Here is a 12,631-nt window from a genome sequence, read left to right as displayed (position 1 = left end):
GCAGGGAATGTAGGTAGGTAGACTCATTCTTCTAGCTAAACACAGCTGAAGCCGACTTACTGGCTTTAATACCAGGACATTTTCACCTTGACAAAATGACAGAGTCATTCGTGACAGAGTCATTTTGTGCCTAAAACACAAGAGATATCTTGAAATGTGTCTGTACTGTACAAAACAGTAACTCCTACAAAGCTATCAAGGTTAATGAGACATAAGCTACTCTGCTGGGTGAGCATGGCTGTGCAAGTTGGATGCCAGGGATGAAGTGATATGCCCAACTTTTCCAAGATTTCACACTTTGCTGCCAAGGCAGACCATGTGTTACATGGTTGTTTCGGATCCAAATTTCTACTCTTTATTTGCCTTGCCCCTTCTTGGGCATGTATGCACACAATGTTTTTCAAGATGTCAGCTCAGTGTGAGCCTCGGGTAACTTGAAAAAGTGCCACAAAAAGTCTTGTTAATTCAGGGTGCATCAATTCAAATAACGGGTGAACAAATTTTTGAGAATGCAGTAAAATTCAGTACAGAATAAAGCTCTCCAAAATCTTGTAAGGGGTTATTTTCCAAAGCTATTTAATTGCTTGCAGTTTTCTTCAATGTTTGGAACAAGTTGCAAAAAATTTCCAGCTGAGAAACTCCAGGCTGACACTTCATGAACCAAAGATACACTTTAAGGGAGAAGGTAGAATAGTACTTCAGTGGGATACATAGTCCTTGTCACTCACTAATAGCTTGATTTATTTTAGTACATCTCTTTCATTAAGAGGTATGAATTTCTTGAAACTAAAGCTTCCAGAGACAATTTGGCTTGGAATTATATTCACTGGGACTAAAATATAACACGTTATTAGTCTTGTGAATGTGTTGTGGAAGGAAATATATTTTCAGGTGTATATATATTCTCAACTAATGCAATATGAGGGCTGTATCTAATGGTGCAACACATGGAGAAAGCATTATATTCAATAATAAAGCAAATGAAAATAAAGTTGGAGGTGATATGTAGGCAATGAGGCCAGTTACAGAACAAATATATAGGGTGAAATTTTAATTAGATGACAGGCTGAATTGTAAATACCTGAATATTGGTAAAGGAAGGCGACCAACCAATATCATAGAATAAAGACATTAATAGCCCTACGGTGTTGCAATTTTAAAGAGCAAAGCAATCACTAAAAATCAGTAAATATGCTTGTGTTATTATTTTTTAAAGGTTCCTGAAGAGGGGTATGGAAAATATTACAATAAAAACAAGCGGATATATTCAAAGTAATAAAACCTAATAAAATGTATATGTATCTTCCCTTCTTCAGTATTGAAATCTATGTTTTTCATTTCCTTTGAGTGAGCTCAGGGGAGTTATAAGAATGATAAGAAATAGCATCAGTTGTTCTGTTCCTCAGTGCATCGTGAATGGCTTTTGAGTAACACTTTCTCAAGTCAATAATGCCCATTACTTCATCAGAATCAGGTGCAGTTTGTTTCCTGTCAATTCATTAATTTAGCTGATAATAAATCTAACTGATTGTTTGGACTTACTGAAAGCATAACATTTGCCATACAATATGAGATCCAAAGCCAGCCTTGTACAGAACTGTGTCCTTGGCAGTGGCCAACATCAGACATGGCAGAGGAAGACAAAGGAACCAAAGGTAGAGTGAACTGTACTTAACCATAGTATGTTTGTGTGTTTATTTCTTATGAAATTACTGCAGACCACAAAGATTTTTCACCATCATTAACCTGCTGTGTAACTGCTTGCAACATCAGACAACTATAGAGCTGAACTCCTAACCATCCAAAAAGGGTACTTTTAGCAAAAAAAAAATGACTCAATATGAAAATTAAGCCAAAAAACCCTTGTAAACAGAAGACTTAAAATACTAGTTATCAGTTACTGTCTTTTTGCACACTCTTTCACTTTTTATGTGTATTATAGTAGTTTCAAAGACTTCCAGGATAGTGGGATGCTGGGCACCTGGCAGGCATAGCCAAAGACACCATCTTAATCTAGGAGCCATATCTCTGCCATAGCTGTCATAGTATGATGAGACTTACTTTTTTTGGCTAGTACAGCTTCCCACTGTAAATTCTAGAAAAGCAAGAACCAGATCCAGTGCTCTTAAGTCTTGATGTTGGTCTGCTCACCTTCCTCTGTCCTCCAAGTATAAAAACAAGGCTGACTGGTCAACCTTGTGTGAAAAAGGCAGAAATGTAAAACACTCACTGTAAGAAGTGTGTTCTATTATTTTAAATCTTAAACCATTCAGCTAAGGCATCTGCTAAGAGGAGGCAAAGGAAAAAAATATTTTCATAAATAGAATAAATAATATAATAATAAATAAATAATAATAGAATAAATAATATAATAATAAATAAATAATAATAATATAATATAATAATAATATAATAATAAATAATCATAATAGTATTATGCACATAGCTATCTCATGTGGCCAAGGCAATAAGTTCATGACTTGATGTAGAGGCATAAAATTTGTGTTCCCATGAACAGAACAGAAGAAAATCTCAGAATGTTTAGACTAGTCTTTATCCACTGAAATTACACCAAATGGATGCTGATAAAGAAGTTGACTTGGCAGCTGCTCCTTTATTATACTTTTTAGATTTATGCAATACACCCTTTCTGAAGTGATAAAGTTCTCTAATTAATGTCTTTCAAGTTTGAGGGCTTTTTTTAAACAAAAAAATCTGTTAAAATTGGATAGTTCAAGTTTAACTTTTCATTTAAGTTTCTATTCTTTAGTAAATCTGTTATCACCTATAAGCAAACAGTGATTATCCTGACTTACACAGAAAAGCAAATATTGATACCTGCTGTCAGAAAGAATTGCTATCTCTCTAAAGGTGCCAGCACTAAAAGTGTTCAAGCTAATAAAGACTTGGACTAGGATGCTGAACTATCATTTTCACTATTGTGTCATATGTCAGCATTTCAGTTTAACTATGCTTTACTTGTAGGATCAGTGCTTTTCTGTTACCGTGTTCTCTAAATTCAATCAATACTGCAATCTTTGTTATAAACATAAAAGTGAAAAATAACAGTAATGTAGCTTTATAAAACTCTGCCATCTTTTCTCATAGAAAAGCTGCAGCATATTTATTCATTTATCATAGCTATTCTTTATTGCTATGACCAAAAAGTAGCATCAAGTCATCAGATATAATATCTCTGTCTTTGCTTGGTTTAGATTTAGAATTATTTAATTTTGTAGTTTGCTTTTTTGCATTCAGTTTTAGTCTTTCAAATACATCTGAGACTTCCAGGAGTTTTCTTGTATGCTCAAGTATCATAGCCTTTTACACCATTTCTGAACTCACTTGGAGAATTTTAATTTAAAATTTCAATATACTGCTTATATTAATAAGAAAAGTACTCCTTACCATATAGGCACCCACTTGCACAGTTTTTAGAGGGGTTGGCAGGATTTTAGGTGTCTAAATCACTTCAGCAGTGCAGATGTTGGTGACTGCATCCTCTCAGATGCCCAAGGGGATTAGACAAGATTTTGTAGATCGTAGTTTTGATCTTGAGCAGCTAAACATGAAGTTGAGGTTTATTACTCTTTGGTTTTGTGAATTTAGATTTTTTTTTTTTAATGGGGCTGTCCATTTGCCTTGCTTTGATTTCTCAGTATGTGAGCTAAGGAGAAGGTTCAGGGTATTTGAAGTTTACTGCCTAAGATCTGTCCTGTCCTTTCAACATGTCCAAGTGCTTTGGAAAGGCAAACAATTGATATTTGAAGGTTAGAATATGTATGAGTCCTAGTTATAGCACTTGATAAGGTGTTGGAACAGAAGGAAAAGAACCAGCCCTCTGTCCATATATTCAGTCTAAGGAGTCCGGTATGAAGCAGACAAACATCAGTTATTCAAATAGGTGTCTGTATTTAATAAATAGACTGTTTTGGTCTTGGCTGTCTTTGGGGGAAAATTCACATTGTAGCAATTCAAGCTGGCTTTTCTCGCTCTCCTGACTGAACAGGGAGTTGAGCAGAGCCAGCGTTAGAAAACAGACTCCTGGAAAAATGGGGATTTGCTTGAGGCAGTATGCAGGGCCCAGCATGCCAGTGCCAGAGCCCTGGAAGTTGGTCTTGCTGTCCCTGTAATGGAGCCATTCCTTGAAGCAGCAATCTTGTCTTCCACATTCGATGTCACTAGCTTCACCTCTCCAGGGACAGTGAGTTAGGTCTGTGTCTTTGGGACAGCCAATTTCAGGTCTACCTGCACTGCCATGAGCTCTGAGCCAGCCCTAAAGTGGGGTATTAATAAACACTTCCCTCCATCCCATTTGCCCTATTTCTTACAGCAACAACCCCAGTGCCACAGGCCAGCACAAACCATTATATCTTCTGGTCTGACCACAGCGATAATACAGGTTACAGTCTAGTCACCCATTTGCCCTTTTAGTCTAGCATAGCTTTATCAGTTTCTTCAGCTACCAGATCATTAGTGAATCGGGCAATGGGTAGGATCTTCGCAGATTTAGTAAGTCAAATTTGGGAAGTTTTTCTAATTAAGCATTCCAGCAGCAACATGTTCTTTGTTCTCCCTTTTTTTGAAAGAGCATGAAATTAGTGAATCAGCTTTAACTGTATTTTTTGTCATCATGCCACAACTTTAGTGTCCTTTTAATTGTGTAGGAGCCTTACAAGTGTGTTATTCATGTCCAGTGCTGAATTCGAAGGAAGCATTAAATGTTTTTCTGCACTTTAGAACTGCCCTTATTCACACCTAGCAAATGCAAAGCTATTAGAAATCAGCTCCCCTGGAACAACCACACTCACAAAGAAGTGTCAAGAAAAAGGACTTTTTTCCCAGTAGGCAGAACTACTCTGATGGCAGAGTATCACTGTTCCTTTTTCTGTTCACATTTCAAATGCAGCTGTCACTATACTATCTCGGAATCAATAGAACTAGGAGGGCTGAGTTTAAAGAAGTTGAACTGAGCTCAGTTAAATACTGGCTGTATTGATGGCCATTCCAGTTTCTGGTCCAGGCATTTGTCAGGAGGAAGAGATGAGTTTACATTTCAATATTTTTCATGCATAAGTGTGAAGAAGGTACTGGGGAAAAATATAGCCCCATAAAATTGGTTATTTTCAAATTATCTATGTATTTCAATCCAAAGGAAAAAAACATCTCAAGAACACGAAGGAACAGAATACCATTAGTACTTCAATATTTTTTGATATCAAACATGGAGCAGGAGCTTGAACCCTGAACTTCCATCACACTCATATTAGACAATTTTAAGATGTGTTGTAGTTTCAAGAGGTCTTCCAAAAAGAGAGAGATTACTGAATTAAGAATTAAGAATAAATTTACAGTGTTAAAATCAGTTAAATACAAGTGTGGTCTGACATCAGAACACAGGTGATAATATCATCATCTGACCAAACTGTAATCATTTGAGCTCATCTCATGAGCTGATGTTGCAAATAGTTGGATGCTGTGCTAGAGAGAGTCAGATTTCCAGTCCTCATTTCTCAGTCTCCAGATTGGTGTCTAAATCTGGGAGTTACTCCCACATCTCACATACAGAGTCAGCCTGGGATGTGGTTGTTTATTAAAGGGGAAGTTGCTCTACTGTAGATCATTCATACCTTTAGCTTTGCACAGATGTAAAACAACAAAAAAGCTGAGTTACACTGTATGTTTACTGGTTTTTAGAGTGTAGCCACCATAAATGAAAGAGACCTAGTAACAACCCTTAAAATTGTAATATTCTGTCTATATACATAGGACTGATGCTGTATGAGGAAGAGAAACACAAGCTTTTGGTACTTAAGATCACCTTTCCTATTTGCCAAGAAGAAATGTTAGATTTGTTATAATGAAATATAAGCTAAACAAAGCCTTGCTCAGAAGAAGATTATTTACTAAATAAATTCTAAAGCAGGGTATCAGAACAAATATGACTCACATAGAGCAAACTTAAATCCTGCACTGGGACAAACATTACAAAACTAAACTCTGCTTAAAAAAACAACACAGGTTTGTGGGAACCTTAGTTCCACTGAGGATTTGGGCTTTTAAATCTCTGAGAAGTTTAAAGATGTACTCTAGGTGAATGAAATGAGCAGAAACAAGCAACAGAATAAATCTAACATACTGTCTACGTGTAGGAGTGTCTCTTCTCCTGACATACAGAATTTCAGTTGCAGTCAGTGAAGTCATAGATATGTGGGAAGACTGAAAAGTCTCTTACACCACAGCAGTGGTTCCCAGCTGACTAGCAAAGTAGCCACTATCACTTAACACACTTGAGTGGGTAATGCCAAGAAAGGTCAATAGAAGATATGTAAAGGGAGGTAAAATATGTCAAGGAAGAGGAAGGGGAAAAGCCCAAACACAAATCCCCAAATCGAATCACTCTGCTAAGCCGGCTTGAAGGTAGCTAGTGCCTATGCAAAATGTGGGACCTTGCAAAGGTCTGGTGTTTTTAACCAATGAAAAGTTAAAGAGCATTGAATAAAATGAATTAGTTATTGCAAAGCAACTAGACATTCTGGGAACTGAGCCAGTGGGAACAGCAAATGATCAAACAAAAGTAATGCTGAGATTTCTGCTAGGAGAAAATCTGAATACTGCGGTCTTACAGTGTTCTCTTGTAGCTCGAACAGCAACTAACAGGATGCAGTCCAATGGGTTATAAATGCACTGTAAAGATTTGTTTGCTTAAACTGAGAGGTGGTGTGATCTGGTGGGATGTACCTCCAGCCTTTAAGGGAGGAAACCTTGTATAGCTGTTTTACTCATGCTCTAGCTCTTTCTGTGGCGGAAGGGATCCTTCTTTTGAAGGCATCAGTGGAATAAAACATTGAGGTGCAGGAAACATCTCCTCTTTGGTGGCATCAGTCTGCAACATCTTACTCTTCAAGGTGTCACCAACTCATTGAAATGTATTGTGTACACCCTCTCGAGTTTGTCTTCTAGCTCACATCAGTGGATTTCCTAAGTTTAGGTTGAAATATGACTCTCTGTGTGTTTGGAGCATTGCCTCTACATTGTCAGTTACAAGGAATTAGAGTTTGTCTCCAAAACTTCAGCCTTTCCTCTTGCAAACCAAAATTCAGCCCATTAGGTCACACAATGAGCAAGGGGAACATGCCAGAAGAAGGGACCATTGACCAGGCTGTATGAGGGCTGTGTCCTGTCAGCAGGAGCCTTAACAAATGATACACCTCTAGCTGAATTTTTGCTCCAGTGCTGATCCCATGTTGCTGGTCAGCATGTCACAACATTTTACAGTGCTGCCAGCAGAGCTATGGAGCAGAGCAAGATGAGGGAGGTAGTTTTGTGCTATCCTTATGCAGCTTGGATTTGGCATTTTGGGGATCACCTAAACTGAGACCAAGTTATGTCGCCACCTATTTAAAGAAACAGAGCTCAAACCTCAGTGGTTTACTCAGTGGGCAGAGTAAATAGAGTAGCTAATTGCTCATATAATTATTTGACAGTTGCTGTGGGGATAACTAGACTTGGAGATATCTCCTTCAGTTTGATGGGATTTTACAGTAAATGGTTGACTCATTAGTAATTTGGGTGCACCACCCCACTGCCCCTAACACGGTATTAGATTGTTTGGAAGGAGGAATGACACAGTGGAAAACTGCTCTCAACATCCTTTCCACAGACTGAAAGATATTTGGTAACACACTTAGAGCCTCCTTTCCTTTCCTGAAACAGCAGTTCAGTGGCTCTAGCAATCTGACCTCCTCACCTAGTCAGTGCTGAAATGTTCAGGTACCACAATAAGGAGGACATATATTTAGCTAAGATAATACTTTAATGCAAGATCCTGTTAGACCTCCATTTTCAGGACATGCCTTACATTCATTAATTTGTTATTAATTTGCATTTAGCAGCCCTAATGATTATATAGGTCAAGAAAACTAAAATATCTTTATTCTCTTGGTGTTTCTTATCTCCTTAGAGTACGCTCGATTTGAGGCAAAAATCCATGACCTGCGTGAGCAGATGATGAATCACAGCATGAGTTCTGGGTCTGGATCCCTGAGGACTAATCAGAAGAGGTCACTGTATGTCAGGTAAGCAGGAAAAGCTTTCCTCTGGGAATATGTCGGCAGCTACCTTGTCTATGCCTGACACGTGTTGTTGTTCAGCAAGATGGGAAAGAAGTTTGAGAAGCTGCATTGAAATGAACTGAGAAATGCATCAATCTTACAAGCACAGCAGCATTAATGTGAAAATTGGATAAAAGCTCTATTTGCCCTGTTGCTTAATCTGACTGCTTCAAGTAATTTTCAGAGCATTATACCTTTATAGTGATTTGGGTTTATGAGATAAAATTTCTTCCCAGTTGTCAGGTCTTTCCATATCTGAGATGGATATTGTGGTATAATGACACTATGTGTTTCTGTGTGAGGTCTTGCCCAGACAGGGAATGATTGTTCTCAGAAAGAGCACTGTTTCACCAAGACCTTTTTCTTACAATACAAGAATGTTATGTACTTTCCTAAATGCATAACAATCTGCTACTATTGCCTTGCATATGTTTCCTCTTCTATCAGTCTATGCTGCAAAGAAACCATGCAAGATCAAACATGCGGATGAGATAGTAAACAAGTTGGTGTACATATCTTAAATGGGGTAGTTAATAACATGTGAACTGCCTAACTGTGAGCAGTGGTTGCAGTTTTGCTTTGACTGTACAAGTCTATTGCCGTAGTCTTTGCTGGGTGAAAGACTGGGTGTTGCCCAGTTGCCTCAACAAAGTTCTTACACCTTTTGGGACTCGTGGAGACTTTGGAACTCTGTGCCAACTATTTTAATAAACTTCATGATTATGCTTCTCTAGGCTTTCATTTTCATCCCCCCTCCTTCCCCCCCCGCCCCAGCCTCCCCATGCTCAGCATATAATTTGAAATTCCTGACAATCATGAAGTAGAGGGAAGCAATTTGTCAGCCTCTAGGCAGTGATAATTATTCACAGGGGAGCTAATTCAGGGGATAACATTGCAGAGATCCAGTTAAGGCTAAATTCTACATTTTGTCATTATGCTCTCAGTGTGAAGGGGTAAGGTAGCAGAAAAGGAAGGGAAAACTTGAATGTTAGCATGAATGATCTTATTCTGGAGGGCAGCAACCATGTAAAGTACTAATTGGTACTGTTGCCAGAAAAAACAAAAGACTGAAAGGATATGGACCACTGTTACCAGTGGTCTTGCTGTTGGGCAAGGTCAGGTTGGAACTGTTCTGGTTTTCAATGCATCTCTCACCTTCTCTGACCTGAATTAGTTTTTTTTCCCAGACCAAACACAGAATGACTTTGTTGTCAAGAGCTTTTGGTCAGCTCCCTGAATACGCATTTTATGAAAAGCTACAATTGGATGTGTAGGGGTAGATCCAAGCTTGCTTTGCTTGAGGTAGGCAAGGAAATCAAAATGTGGGGAGCAGTGCTGCAAGAAGTCCAAGCCAGCAACTTCAGGTTAATTCTGGTTATCACGGGTGTAGAAGGCTTATAAAAAATTTATTAAAGAAGCCCTGCCATTAAATCATGAGATGCAGAAAGACGCCCTTGCTTTTTAATCTCCTTCTCAGAGAGAAGTCTAGGTGCAGCTGAAGCCAATCTTAGCCTTGGATTGTGTCAACAGTTTAAATGTAAGGAATTACAGAGGAATGATTGAACCACTTTGTCCTGCAGGTATTAATGATTGGCAAAATGAGAGTATTTATATAAAATGAATCATTTATTATTACAAATGATCAGACAAAAGATCTTAATCAGAATTATTTACTACACAGTAGTATAGCATAAGATAGGATAGTGCACTATATTAAAGCAGTTATTGAAGCAATTATATTAAAGCTAGCAAAAAGGAATTAATTATACATGATTGGATTCTAGGCCTTTTTTAGATAGGCCCTCCTGCCACATCAGTGTACACGTAAAGGGCTTGCACAGAGTCCTAAGCAACTTACTGGTTTGAACCGCAGCAAAGCTAAATTACTCCTGGATCAGTATTGACCTGGTAAGCTCTGCTGAGAACTGAGGCTTATTAACTTGCACGCTGAGCCAAGCTGAGATATCTATACTGCATCTGGACTAGCCTAGTTTTTCTCTACAGTGTTGCTCTGTGTGCACTGATGAGCCTGGTTTTCTGCTCGTTTATGAAGTCTGACTGTGGTCTGTCTCACTAAAGCTGCTATGCCCTGGTGCTTCACTGCAGGAGACTTTGATGTCTTAGCTGCTTATCTAAATAGCACTTGCCAGACCATAAATGCAAAATCTGTTCTTTTATTCCAGAGTTGTTCCAACAAATGCCCCAAACCTCTGAAGCAGAAAACCACAGAAGCCTCAGTCACCTTTGTTAGCATATATATTTTTGCAGGCAAACCTGCACAAGTGGCTGTGTCCATGTCTGAGCAGTCTGTTTGAGAGGCTTTATATTTTACATATTATTGTAATGTGTTTGTAGTGCAGTAGCACCTGCAGCACTGTGCCTGGCACTGTTAGTTTTATTTGTACATACACAATAATTACAAAGGTAGCTTATGTCTTAGTTAGGCACTAAGGAAAAAATACATGTTTGTTCAAAAATGTGCCTGTTTTCAGAAAAGAAAATTTTCTTTTTCTGGATGAACTCTTTACAGACAGGAACCCATGTAAAAAGCTGAGATCTAGCATTTGGTTTCTATTCTTATAACTCAGGACATGTCTCTTTCAATAGATTATTTTGGTCAGCGTCTGCAAGGGAACTAGAGGGAAATTACCATATGTTGCTGTAAGTCTGTAGCTGTAATGCCAAGTTCATGATTCAAGTTTGCTGTTTTCTTTTCTTTGTAGTGTATGTACGTAGTAGTGTATGATGTAGGGATTCTGCTGTCCTTCACTGAATATGCCAAGCATAGATGGGGTGTTTTTTTTAGCTAGACAGCTTAATCAAAGTAAATAACTATACTCTAGGCAGCACAGGGAAATAAATTAAGATCTATATAGGTTGCAGTAACTGAAAATGTGTCACTATGTGCTCACAGAAAAGCCAACAAAAGAGGATGAGAAAGACTACAGATATTCCAGTGGATGCAGGCTTTCTTTGTTAACTTACAGTCTGTGATTTTCCCATCCTGCCCCTGCTAAAATAGCATAGCATTGAGATATATGAAAGATATTATATTAAATGAAATGAAGTAAAATGTAATATGGGTTAAAGGGTTGAATGTAAGACTAGAAGTAGATGGCTGAAAGCAATTTAAAGTCACACTTAAAAAGTGTATAAAACACAGGAAAGATCAAGAATTACTTGTTCGGAGAAACTGAGTAGCTCTTTAACATGATCTATCTGCATACTCTTGTGTTTCAGATTTTTGTTATTTTTTTTCTTTCTTTATCTCAATCTCTCCTTCTGATGCCTCCTGGAATATTTCCCAGGAATTTCCTGATTACTTTTTTTTACTGCTACCTGTTCTTTTTGTATGACCCTGTATCTCTGTTTGGGATGTCATCAGAAAATTCACAACACTAAAGGCAAAGTGTGACGCTTCAGGGGAGAATGGAGCAGTAGGAAGTGCTGTTAATCCTTTTGGGAACCCAAAACCTATTTGTCACTAAACCTCTCTGCTGAGGAAAAGAAATACAGAAAGAAAAGCAGAAATTGAACCGATATGAAACATAGAAAATGTTATTTTTGTGCTTTATTTGGTTGTGAAAGTGAATGAATTTAAATTGAATTAAATAACGGAAGTAATAGGATAAAAAAAATTCAGCTATTATCATTTAGAAGTCATTGGAATTCAGTCATCAGCTCATGATGAACGAGGAAAGTAAACAAACCCATCACCAGCTAAATGTTGTGCTATATCCATACATAGCAGGGTCTTTACTGGTTCATATGAAAATTCATGTCTTCCTTTTTGTCTTTTTGCCTCAAGGTTTTAAAATTTGATCTTGTGAGATTCTATATTTGTTTGTCTTGAAATAAGTATATGCCTTGCTTTATCCTTCCTCATTTATATCAATAGTCAAATTTTCAGGCTACATGTGGTTACTGTTGCTACTATTAGAAAATACCAGATCATGTTATTTAACTCACACCCTATGGAACATGACAAGCTTTTGAAGAGTTAAGCATCAGAGAAGTACGGTCCTTTAAAAAGTTTTGTGAATTCGAGCAGCTACTGAAACTTTAATATAAAATTGCAAGGCTTTGGAGGAAACTGAGAGCTTAAAGGTTTTTCCTGTTGATTTACTAGGTTCCTCCTGAGCTTAAAGTACTTCTGCTAGATTTGTGAGGGTAAAAAGTGGATAATTCAGTCATTGCTACTAGACATACAAAGAAAAGTTTTCCAGGAATCATCTGACTGCTGTCTTAGAGTCTGTTGTTGGTTTACAGATGAAAAATTATTAGAAAATCTTAGAATAAAGAGCCATTGCACCCTTTAACCTTTATTCAAACTGAACAGCTTCGAAAATAACTTTTATGTTTATATTTAAAAACTCCAGTTGTCCAAAACCTAAACCAGTCACTGTGGAGATGTATCACACTCTGTAGAAAAAACTCAAAGTTTTCACACCCTCCCCAGCAATTTCATTGCCACTTCACTGTTTAAAATCTGTTCAGTACCTTCAGTGACCAAAAAT

General features: G+C 37.7%; 1 protein-coding gene across 8 annotated transcripts in view; it reads left to right on the top strand.

Annotated features, from left to right (window-relative positions):
* LOC114057774 (disks large homolog 2) overlaps positions 1–12,631 on the top strand; it is a 496,327-nt gene that overhangs the window by 395,123 nt on the left and 88,573 nt on the right. For all 8 annotated transcript variants that reach the window (XM_027884448.1, XM_027884447.1, XM_027884445.1 and 5 more), the window contains one exon: positions 7,964–8,078. In XM_027884448.1, coding sequence (XP_027740249.1) covers positions 7,964–8,078 — 115 coding nt within the window. The remainder of the gene's footprint in view (positions 1–7,963; positions 8,079–12,631) is intronic.

This window comes from Empidonax traillii, unplaced genomic scaffold, assembly GCF_003031625.1.
Source record: "Empidonax traillii isolate 1590-97213 ecotype Southwest subspecies unplaced genomic scaffold, ASM303162v1 scaffold146:size911690, whole genome shotgun sequence".
Lineage (NCBI taxonomy): Eukaryota > Metazoa > Chordata > Aves > Passeriformes > Tyrannidae > Empidonax > Empidonax traillii.
Note: the sequence above shows the minus strand (reverse complement) of the source record. Positions and strands in the feature narration are given on the sequence as shown.